At 38.9% G+C, this 12,214-nt stretch overlaps 1 protein-coding gene across 4 annotated transcripts in view; it reads right to left on the minus strand.

Annotated features, from left to right (window-relative positions):
- TTC17 (tetratricopeptide repeat domain 17) overlaps nt 1-12,214 on the minus strand; it is a 159,105-nt gene that overhangs the window by 59,091 nt on the left and 87,800 nt on the right. For 3 of the 4 annotated variants that reach the window (XM_033205331.1, XM_033205333.1, XM_033205334.1), the window contains one exon: nt 5,778-5,948. The exons of the other annotated variant lie outside the window; for it this stretch is intronic. In XM_033205331.1, the coding sequence (XP_033061222.1) occupies nt 5,778-5,948 (171 nt within the window). The remainder of the gene's footprint in view (nt 1-5,777; nt 5,949-12,214) is intronic. 4 annotated transcript variants of the gene reach the window in all.

Here is a 12,214-nt window from a genome sequence, read left to right on the forward strand (position 1 = left end):
AATATATTTATTATATTATTTATATTTAATTAAATATAATGAATTTATAATCAAGTTGGAGACAGAAAACTACATACACGAAATAATAAGAGAACAATTAACTTTTTTTTAAGAGGAAAAAATATTTTCATGTAATCACAAAATGCTTCTTAGAGAAAGGCGGACTACCTGAGGCAGGATTTAGACAGAGAGTGTAGAGGGCCAGGGAGGTCACTCCCCAGAGTGACTTTTTTTTTTTTTTTTGAGACAGAGCCTCGTTCTGTCACCCAGGCTGGAGTGCAGTGCAGTGGCGCTATCTCAGCTCACTGAAACCTCTGCCTCCTGGGCTCAAGTGATCCTCCTGCCACAGCCTCCCAAATAGCTGGGATTATAGGTGCAGGCCACCACACCCAGCTATTTTTTTTGTATTTTTGTAGAGATGGGGTTTCGCTATGTTGGCCAGGCTGGTCTTGAACTCCTGACCTCAGGTGATCTGCCCGCCTCAGCCTCTCAAAGTGCTTGGATTCCAGTGTGAGCTACTGCACCCAGCCTTCCAGAGTGACTTTTTTTTTTAAAAAGCCTGTATGCATAGACTCATTTGTCCATCCACATACATACAGGGATAGTAAAGGCACATGGAAGGCATGACCAATTTCAAATTAATTACAACCAAGAATGTATACAGGGGATAGTAACAAATAAGATACTTAGGAAAGGTAGGTGATGTTACAAATGTGTGTGAAAGTCATGAAGAGGATTCGTTGTAAAGGGAGCCTCTTGTTTCTTAAGCAGAATAACAGGATGAGGGCCATAATAATTACGAAGGTTAAAGTCTTAGAGTAGTAAATCAGTTTGTGTATTGGAACAAGAGTGTTGGACAAGGAAAGAGAAGACAGAAGACAAAGAGACCAATTAGAAAGGTATTTAAGAATCTTTATAAGAGTTATAGAAGTGTCCCAAAGGATTATAAATCATGCTGCTATAAAGACACATGCACACGTATGTTTATTGCAGCACTATTCACAATAGCAAAGACTTGGAATCAACCCAAATGTCCATCTGTGACAGACTGGATTAAGAAAATGTGGCACATATACACCATGGAATACTATGCAGCCATAAAAAAGGATGAGCTCGTGTCCTTTGTAGGGACATGGATGCAGCTGGAAACCACCATTCTCAGCAAACTATTGCAAGAACAGAAAACCAAACACTGCATGTTCTCACTCACAGGTGGGAATTGAACATTGAGATCACTCGGACACAGGAAGGGGAACATCACACACTGGGGCCTATTGTGGGGACGGGGGAGAGGGGATGGGGAGGGATAGCATTAGGAGATATACCTAATGTAAATGACGAGTTAATGGGTGCGGCACACCAACATGGCACATGTATACATATGTAACAAACCTGCATGTTGTGCACATGTACCCTAGAACTTAACGTATTAAAAAAAAAAGTTATAGAAGTGGGTTGTCTTAAGGTAAAGGGAAAAGGAATTTTTTAAAAAGAGAGGGTAAAGAGGTATACAAGGAAATGTTAATGGAGAAAAATTAGTAATAGGATAGGCTCAAAGATGATTTCAAGATTTTTAAGTCTAATGTGAAAAACTGGGATTTTTAATATGACTATAGGTTTAGAATCTGTGAATATGTAAACAGAATGATATTTATAAAGACAATGGAGTTAGGAAAGGGCAACAGGATAAAGACTTGGAATTGTAGACACTTGTCATTAATTCATGAAAATATTTGTTGCTGTATCTAGCAATGTGCTGAGGGCTGGGTGGTAACAACCCATGGAACTTACAGTCTAGACAAGAATGGATGGAGGAATGTATCTTCAGATATTGTCCTATATAGAACATTGCCCTCCACAACTGTCCTGTACAGCTGAAAATACAGAATTCTGGTTTGGTGAAAGGTCTGGATTGTAGAGAGATCTCGAAAGGTTTCAAATTATGCTTGAAGCAAGAGGAGTAAGTAAATCTTGCTGCTTGTAGGACAGATGGTATGATATAAACTGAAAACGATTTTCGTTACCATGCACCATTTTCACACTGGGAAAAAAAAGAATAAATATTGTGAAGTTGGAGAGAATGTGAGCATCCACAGTGAGGTTTATGTGAGTTCACATCCTTTACGGAGACGAAGCCTATTCCAGGGTAGTGGGAAGGTTTATGGTTGTATCTGAGCCATATTAGGTACTATCAAGAATCACAGGGACTAGGAGAAGTGTTAACAGATGAAGCTATGGGCCAGGCATGGTGGCTCACATCTGTAATCCCAGCACTTTGGTAGGTCGAGGTGGGCAGATCACCTGAGGTCAGGAGTTTGAGAACAGCCTGGCCAACATGGTAAAATCTTGTTTTGTAAAAATACGAAAATTAGCCATGCATGGTGGCAGGCGCCTATAGTCCCAGCTACCTCGGGAGGCTGAGGCAGGAGAATGGCATGAACCCGGGAGGCAGAGCGTGCAGGGAGCCAAGACTGTGCCACTGCACTCCAGCCTGGGCAACAGAGCAAGATGCCATCTAAAAAAAAAAAAAAAAAAGAAAGAAAGAAAGAAAGAAAGAAACATAGCTATGCATATGTAGTTCTGCTGAAAACAAAAAGAAGCTTGAAATGTTCCACACACACCTGGAGATTCATGTTTAAGTCTGGGTACCTCACTTTAGGAGATGTGCAAAGCAGAGCACATTCACAGAAAATATACTTGGCAAAAAGTATTCAAAACTTCAGAAGAGGGACTGAAGAAATCTAGGGGGATCCAGTGGCAGGAAGAGTAGCTGATATATTACACCAATAATTTGGGCTTGAAAAGATTTTGAAAAATTCCAAGGAGATTACTTCAAAGACAGTGAAGAGACTAGATGCCATAACATTAAGTTATTCAAGAAAGTGAGGACATTTAACTGAAGAGAAGAAAAGACACAGGAAAGGAAGGTAGGCAGGAACAATAACCATCTTCAATACCTAAGGGAATGTGCTATTAATGAGAAACAAGACTGACGTTGCCGGCCTCATAAGACAAAACTAGAAATGAGAGGTCATGTTTTAGCTCAATATTAGGAAAGACTTTTGGATCAGATGACAATGGTTATCCAGGAAGAAACTGGGATCACCATACCTGGAGTAGAAACAGAAGCCAGTTAACGGCTACAGAGAACACTACTGAGAGGGAGTGAAATATCAGAAGCCGATTAACAGAAGGTGACTATATTTGATAAGAAACAGCATTAACAATCTTGGAAGAGAAGTTTCAAGGAGTTTTAGGGAGCAGAGGATGGAAAGATGAGTGCTAGATTGAAAATAAGACAGAAGTGCTCGCTTCGGCAGCACATATACTAAAATTGGAACAAAACAAGACAGAAGTAAACATAGCCATAGAAAGAGGTAAAGAACACAAATTCAAAGACATGACCAGGAAAATCTGACCAAAAACATCTTCCTCCAGAAATCCTGCATGAGTAATATCAATGGGTGCTAGAGTACTTAAGATTGTGGCTTCTGAAGGCAAGTAAGGCACATACTATCTTTAATAACAATACTGTAGAGGGAATTTGTCCCTTTGTCTCACAAAAAAGAAAGCGTATTCTAAGGAATTAGACAAACTTGGTTCCAAATTAAGATTACCACCATAGGGCCGGGCGCTGTGGCTCATGCTTGTAATCCCAGCACTTTGGGAGGCTGAGGCAGGTGGATTGCCTAAGCTCAGGAGTTGGAGACCAGCCTGGGCAACACAGTGAAACCCCGTCTGTACTAAAATACAAAAAAATTAGCTGGGTGTGGTGGCATGTGCCTGTAATCGCAGTTACTTGGGAGGCTGAGGCAGGAGAACTGCTTGAACTCGGGAGGTGGAGGTTGCAGTGAGCCGAGACCGCGCCATTGCACTCCAGCCTGGGTGACAGAGCAAGACTCCTTCTCAAAAATATAAAAAAAGATTACCACCATAGGGCCTTGGGCAATTCTGTTTTGAGTCCTAGGGTTCTCTTGAAAAACCAGTCATCTTGGTTTGAAGTCAGATTGGAAAGCTGCAGATATGCTTATCATTTAACATATAAGCAATGACATAAAATTTCAAGCCAATAATCAGACAGTACAAAAGACTTAGAGTAAATCACTCAGATTAAGGTAGGTAGGGAAATCATTCTCTTCTGAGCAGAAAACAATAATCATAAGCATTCGTTGCCACCAGTGGTGTTCCTTTTTTTTAGCTGGGTCAGTATAGCAAGAGAAAACTGGGAACTCTGAGTAGATAACCTAGAAAAGCAAACAGGGAACCTTTCCTGTAACAATTCTTGTGCAAATATATTATGGCTCCCTTGAACTGAACAGATGTTTACTTATCATATACTATGTGCATGTGCTTGTAAAGACTTTGACTCCTGAAGCTGCAGTTATACCTATGTTTGTAGAACATTTACTGGGTTCTGAGTACTAGGCACTAAAATAAATGCTTCACCAAGTTATTTCCTTTAAATACTCAAAACCACTCTATAAAGCATTTTTGTTGGTCTGTTTTTAAATAAATGAGGCAAGAAAGGCTCAGGAAGATTAAGTAACTTGCAAATCTGATCAGATCTACATTTTAGAAACAACTCTTTGGACGCACAAAAAATTAGTAACATTGGTTGTTTCCACTTTTAAAATTCTGTATTGATTACGTGTATTCTCTTTCTTCACATACAGACTAAAATAAAAGACTAGATTTAGAGAGCCAAATTGAGACACTACTGCAATAGTGCAGGCAGAAATGAAGAAAGTCTGAATTCAAGCAGTGGCAGAGGGAATGAATGAAGAGATATAGATGCAACAGGTCTGAAAGATTGACTGGATACAGTGGTGTCTGGGTGAGTTGTGATGTTGTTAACAGAGATCAGGAATGTAGAAATTAGAAGCATTTCAGAAAATAGGGCCAATATGAGGAGAAGTTCAATTTTGGATATGTTACATTTAAGTGCCTATGGCACATCCAGATGAAGAGTACACTTAAAAAAAAAAAAGTAGAAATAAGATCTGGAGTTGTAGAGAATGTCTTAGCTGAAATATAGGTCTGGAGTCATTGGTGTAGTCAAGGGTATTTGAATCACCAAGAGATAATACATAGAAGGACGAGAATAGAAGGTCAAAGTCAGGATCCTGGATAACCCAACAAATAAAGGGCAGAATAAAGAGTAAGTGAAAGAAATTTTAAAAGATGGTGTGTGGACAGAAGAAAGCCAAGAGAAAGTGATATTCCAGAAGCCAAGATGAAAGAAGAGTTTCAAGAAGTGGGGAGGAGTTATGCATAGTTCCAGGTACAGTAAAGTGGTCAAGTGGGTGAATACTAAAAAGAAGTCATGCATTTTGGCAATTCTGATAATCTAAGCAAGAACTGTTTAGTACAATATAGCTCAAAATGTGGTCATAAAATGGGAATCTTGGGAGAGAGCATAATAGGTAAGCCCATTATTCCAAATCTTTGTATTTTATTGGGTTAGTGTAAAAGCAACTTATGTTCCTTTTACAATGATTTACTCAATATACTAGTAACATTAAGAAGACTGATACATAAACAAATCAGATTTGTTCTAGCAACAGAAGACACTGAAGTAGAGAACAAAGAAAGTGTGAAGAACACTTTCACACTATAGTTTGTCTTCTGCCTCACCACCTAGGGGTCACCCTCATGATGCTACAATATAATGATTGTTAAAAGAAGAAAACAAATTCTTAAAAGTAGAGAAAAGCCTAAGCTTAAAGCTTGAGAGTTGATTTTTCCCCAGAAGCACAGCTTAGGTCAAATCAACTTACTTTCAAGTCTAAGGGCATCTGAGTCCCTCCCTGAATTCTCAACAGAGAATACAGGGTCCTCCTCTGTTCCTCTCTCAGAGGGCTCTTCTTCAGCAGCATCCAGTGACTGTGAGTTGTCAAAATATTTCTGTTTGTCATGGCTGTTGTCCAGGGTTTTCTCATGACAATTACCTCAATGACAAGAGACACAGATATAGCACATTAGAAATATCTCTCTTGTGTAGTACTACAGTACAAGGTCCTAAAATATCAAGAGCAAAAATGTGACAATGCTGGTTTTTCTTCAGCAGAACATACAAAAATCAGTGAGCTGCAGCACCCAAAGCCAGATCATTACTGTGATTCAAGATTTTGCAATGAAGTTCAAGTTTCAGCTGTAGGCTATTGTCAAGTATTTGGGAGGATAAAAACAACTGTACCGACAAAGATTAAGCCCCAAGACCTTGTTCCATTCATAATGGCCATGAAATATTTTCTTGAACTTAGAAATATCATCAAAAAGTTTTCCTTCAATTTTGAGAAATGACAGGTTAATACCTGGATAAGTCTGAGATAAATTATAGCAGAGAAAAATACTATTTTTGCATCATGGCTTAAAATGAGATATATCAAAAGGTGACAAATTAAATTAAAAGCCAATGAATTAAGGGGATGATGGCAGAAAGTCAACAATTAAGACTGCAATGTAACTTTTGGAAATGTTTTGCAATATTTCTTTTGGAAAACAAGTTCTGGTCATGTCAATAAAAATAACTTTTGGCAAGTATAGTGGGAATGACCTCTATGATGACTTTTACCTATGAGTCAAAGGATTTTGATCCTATTAAGAGTTTTGTGTTAGTATGAACCAAAACCCCCACTATTCAGCTCTACCTGATGGTCATTCTCTGGGTAGGGGAGTATGTTACCAGATAGTTGTATCTAATATGGCAGCAATCTGGCTGACATCTGTCCCTCCTTTGACTACCCTTGGTTAGTTCTAGCTCATCTGGCAAGCTGAATAGCTATCCTCTTTCCCCGCTGTGTTCCATGGACATTGTCAATGAAAATGCATTTCCAATGGAGAATCACAGCTTTCCTGTAGCTGCTCTCCTTTACCAGAACATTCAAACACACTCTAAGTTTATTCTTTAGAGAATGTTGTCTCAAAGATAGACCTATCTATCTATCTATCTATCATCTTATCTGTATGTACAGATTCACCAAATCAAGCTCTCTCTACATGAATGGAAACACAAGATGTCTCTTTCTTGACTGATGGCTCTCTTAGATTTCACAATTTACGGAAGTACTTCTAATGCCATCTCCCTTACTGTGCCAAGAAAATGTAATGGACTCAAAAGCTCCAACTTAATGACTTTAGAGTAAGGGGACCACATGCTTAGAGAGTCACTTTCCATTTTCTACTTTTACACTATTATACATTGGAGGCTACCATATTTAACAAGACTATGTCAGAAATTGAGGATTCTTTTAAGAGTTTCAGCTCTCAAGAAATTGGCAAACAACTTGGGGAGACAGTAAATACAAGCAAAGAATATTTGTTCCAAATAAGTGCTTCAGAGAATAAGCTTTGAGTAGTTAGAACTCGAATTTTAAAGAACAGGCAGGACTTATAGAAGGGGAACTACAGGAAATAGAAGAAATATTTTTTGAGTGCTTTATATTTTTTCATCCACTTTACCCTCATAAAAACCATGTGCATCTTCATTTCACGAATGAGGAAACTGATTATCAGTGAAATAAAGTAACTTGCCTAAAGTCAAAAGTAGTAGCTGAGATCTGGATCAGGTTTATCTTATTACAAGGCTTCTAAGCTTCCCCCTGGTCAGTAGGGAAGGCAGCATTCTAGGCAAGGAAGAATAAAGTGTTGGGCAAAGCAACAGGGACAGAAATTCTCATTTGTGTTTGGGAGCAGTGAAAAGTACAGCTTGATAAAGACTGAGTGTGGTGTATGTGTGTGTGCACCCGCCCATGGAGGGTTAATGGGAAAGAAGCCATGAGCAAGGGGTGTGTGTGTGTGTGTGTGTGTGCATGTCCGCCCATGGAGGGCTAATGGGAAAGAAGTCATGAGCAATGGTAGTTGCTTTCTTTCTCCAGATTCTCCTATGACAGGACAGAGGTTGTTAATTTGCCCTCACTTCTGTTTTCACCATGTGGTATATGTAGTTAAGTCAGGGGAGCTAAACACAAGAGCATTAAAATAAAACAGAATAATGACATCAACCAACTCTGCACACCCAATTGAGTATAATTTATTATGAAGAACATCACACTTCTCAGAGACAATTCTTAATTGGGATATAAATAAGCATGACTATTAAAAGCAAAGAGGAAATAATTATGACAATGATGCTGATTAAAGCATTCTTCACATTGACTGACACAGGTTGTATAAAACATTATAAAAGCAAAGGACAAACCTTTAACACTGGAACCCAGTGAAATTCTGTGTTTTCTGAAGCTGATTTCCTCCCTCAACATTTGATTCTCTTCTGTTTCTCTCCCACCCTCTGCCCACAGTAAAAATTTAATTGGTCTCATCTTTTTAAACTTATGCAATACAAAAAAATACCTTGTAGGTAATTTATAAAATATTATGTGCACAAGAGACCCTGAAGCTAAATTACTCCTTCTGCATGACCTCAAACTCAGACATCTTGTGCAAGCCATGTGCATTCTAAGAATGTCTTGTCCTCAAATTCAGGAAATTGGGGCCAACATCTCTCAGAGGGAGACGAGAAGAATCAGGGAGAACAAGAGGAATAAAAAAAGAATAAGAGGTTTATGTTAGGGTATTTCTTGGAAGTAGGCATCAAAATGATCACATAAAAGCTACATGCTTTAAGATTAGAATTGTGAATACTAACTTTCTTACAATAAACTATTAAAAACAGACCAGTTTGGCCAGGTGCGCTAGCTCACGCCTGTAATTCCAGCACTTTGGGAGGCAGAGGCAGGAGGATCATGAGATCAAGAGATCGAGACCATCCTGGCCAACATGGTGAAACTCCGTCTCCACTAAAAATATAAAAATTAGCTGGGCATGGTGGCGCATGCCTGTAGTCCCAGCTACTCAGGAGGCTGAGGCAGGAGAATCACTTGAACCTGGGAGGTGGAGGTTGTGGTGAGCTGAGACTGCGCCACTGCACTCCAACCTGGTGACAGAGCGAGATTCCTTCTCAAAACAAAACAAAACACCCAAAAAAACCAACAACAACAACAACAACAAAAAACCAGACCAGTTTAGGATTCTGATATGATTTGCATACCTAGCTTGGAGATAGTTGCATTGCCTAATTTTTAAAATTACTCCTTCCAGTTTCTAAGGGTAAATGAAGTATTTCAGAAGAACTTAAAATTTCTCTTCTTTAGACTACAGTATAGGTCTGCTCCAGCTCAAAGGGGAACTAAAAAAAGTTGCCTTTGTGGAAAAATATTGCCTGTTTCCCTGGCAGAGGTCGGAATGCCGTTCTCATTAAAGTAACACAGGAAAATATTGGAGAAGGAAAAATGGAAAGATACCTGGAAAGTAGCAAGTCATCTTCTATGCATAAGACTTATTTTTTGCTGACACAAAATGGGGAGATTCTATGACTTACACTAACCTTGAGAGGTATGATTTTTCTTTAAAGGAACAGCAACACTATTTAAATCAAATGCTTTAGGTAACAAGGTCCCAGGTGAAAATGGAAAACACTTTTCTGTGTAATGCTGTTACTTGCTTGCAAAGCATTTAGCATCTAATTCAAATCCTGACAGTTTGGTTTTTCTTAGAAGTAAGAGACTACAAGACTATCAACTAAGTGTAAAACTCCAAAAAAGGTATTTCTGATTCTGGAACTACTATGAGATCCTAGTATATTAACATTCTTTTCTACACTTAGAGTATCTCCTGCATAAATAGGGTTATTAATAGTAACCTATCCTATAAGGGTGTTTGGAAAAACAACTACATATTTAATATACCTTGTCAAAGTAAAGTCTCCTGAGGGGTAAAGGCACAATTTATCATGTGGCTAAACAGTTTTTCAAAGTATATGAAGTTCTCAGGATCTCCTATCTTCTCATCTTAATTGTTTACAAATTGCTAGAGGAGTATTTTCCACTTTCCAATTAGAGTTGGGTAAACACATATTTGTTAAAAAGCATTCTTACCTTCTAAATCTCATATATTGGTAGAGATTCCTGGTTGGGTAACTTAGGATGCTTTTTGGTTAGTTATAATAAAGAAATGCCACAAATGAATTGAGAGGCATCAAAACTTGGTAAGAGCCAAGTAACTAAAGCCAGCACCAATGATAAAATCATGTGGTTCTTTTAGCATTAGAGCAGTGGTTATAGGTACAGACTGGGGCAAGACAAGTTACTTTTACCTTTTTGTGAATCAGTTTCCTCATCTACAAACTGAGTTTTTTGTTTTTGTTTTTTAAGAGGTGGGGGTCTCACTATGTTGCCCAGGCTAGACTTGAACTCCTGGGCTCAAGTGATCCTCTTACCAGTCTCCCGGTGTGTGCCACTGCACCCGGCTGCAAATTAAGCTTAATAATAACATCCATTTCATTAGGTTGTTGAGAATTACATGCAAAGAGCTAGACCATTGCCCAGCACATGGTAAGATGCTAATATTATTAGCCCCTGACTCCCTGAAAAGCTGCACTGGAATAGTAAGTTATCCCCAATGTAATCTTTTTAAAGTAAGGCCTTTTAGTTATAGCCAACTCAGAATCTCTATATATGATCAATTAACCAGCTATTAGAAATTATCAGGGTATTCATCTCACGCCAGTTAGAACGGTGATCATTAAAAAGCCAGGAAACAACAGATGTTGGAGAGGATGTGGAGAAATAGGAACGCTTTTACACTGTTGGTGGGAGTGTAAATTAGTTCAACCAAAGACAGTGTGGCGATTCCTCAAGGATCTAGAACCAGAAATACCATTTGACCCAGCGATCCCATTACTGGGTATATACCCCCAAGGATTATAAATCATGCTACTATAAAGACACATGCACACGTATGTTTACTGCAGCACTATTCACAACAGTAAAGACTTGGAACCGACCCAAATGCCCATCAATGATAGACTGGGTAAAGAAAATATGGCACATATACACCATAGAATACTATGCAGCCATAAAAAAGGATGAGTTCATAATCTTTGCAGGGACATGGATGAAGCTGGAAGTCATCATTCTCCACAAACTAACACAGAAAGGGAAAACCAAACACTGCAGGTTCTCACTCATAAGTGGGAGTTGAACAATGAGAACATATGGACACAGGGAGAGGACCATCACATGTCAGGGGGTGGGGGGCTAGGGGAGGGGTAGCCATTAAGAGAAATACCTAATGTAGATGACAGGTTGATGAGTGCAGCAAACCACTGTGGCACATATATACCTATGTAACAAACCTGCATGTTCTGCACATGTATTCCAGAACTTAAAGTATAATAATAATAATTAAAAAAAGAAGTTATCAGGGTACCTGTGTAATTTCAACTTTCTGTGTGTGTACGTTTGTGTGCATGTATGTAGGGGATACTGGAGGCAGTGTAGAGTCCATTTCTACCAATCTTTTAGAAGAAAGCAGCAATTAATTCAGATCAAACTCCTTAGCATATCTAAGCCTCAAATTATTTAGTACACTTAGAAATTAGTCTCACAGTCGGCTCTGTGCTCTCTAAAGGACATTTGAATAGACAGACTGCCTTACAATATGAAAAAAGGCTACAGGTATCATGCTACCTATAGTCATTTACCTCTTTGCTGTTCAATAACTCCCTCCCTCTAGGTTTTTTGTTTTTTGTTTTGAGACAGAACTGCTCTGTCACCCAGGCTGGAGTGCAGTGGCATGATCTGGGCTCACTGCAACCTCTGCCTTCCAGGCTCAAGCCATCCTCCCACCTCAGCCTCTCGAGTGGAGACAGGGTTTCAGCATGCTGCCCAGGCTGGTCTCAAACTGCAGAGCTCAAGTAATCTGCCCTCTTTGGCCTCTCAAAGTGCTGGGATTACAGGCATGAGCCACTGTGCCCAGCCCCCTTTAGTCTGTTAATCTTATTTCAGTCCTTCCCCAAACATACTTTTTGCTTTCATACAGTAAATATGTTATATTCTTATGCAATTTATAACTAATTTCTAAGACATAAATAATAAACTGATTTGTAATACGAGCTATAATTCAAAATTTAAGGCAAAGATGTTATAAAAGTGGTCTTTGTGCAACAGTGGAATATTCTGTTTTCCTACCATCCCTGCTTGAACAGGCTTATATTATACTCTACGGTCTCCTTTCTTCTGCCTTTCGGAAAAGTTACCCTACAGGAAGCATTCTGATATATTCAATTAAAGTACCTAGGTGGAAACTACAGACATCATCATCCTTTTAACAGGTATGAGTGACTTTTTATATCGTATTTTCTCCTTACCTTTCT

The sequence above is a fragment of the Trachypithecus francoisi genome, unplaced genomic scaffold, assembly GCF_009764315.1.
Source record: "Trachypithecus francoisi isolate TF-2019V2 unplaced genomic scaffold, Tfra_2.0 Lachesis_group8, whole genome shotgun sequence".
Classification (NCBI taxonomy): Eukaryota; Metazoa; Chordata; class Mammalia; order Primates; family Cercopithecidae; genus Trachypithecus; species Trachypithecus francoisi.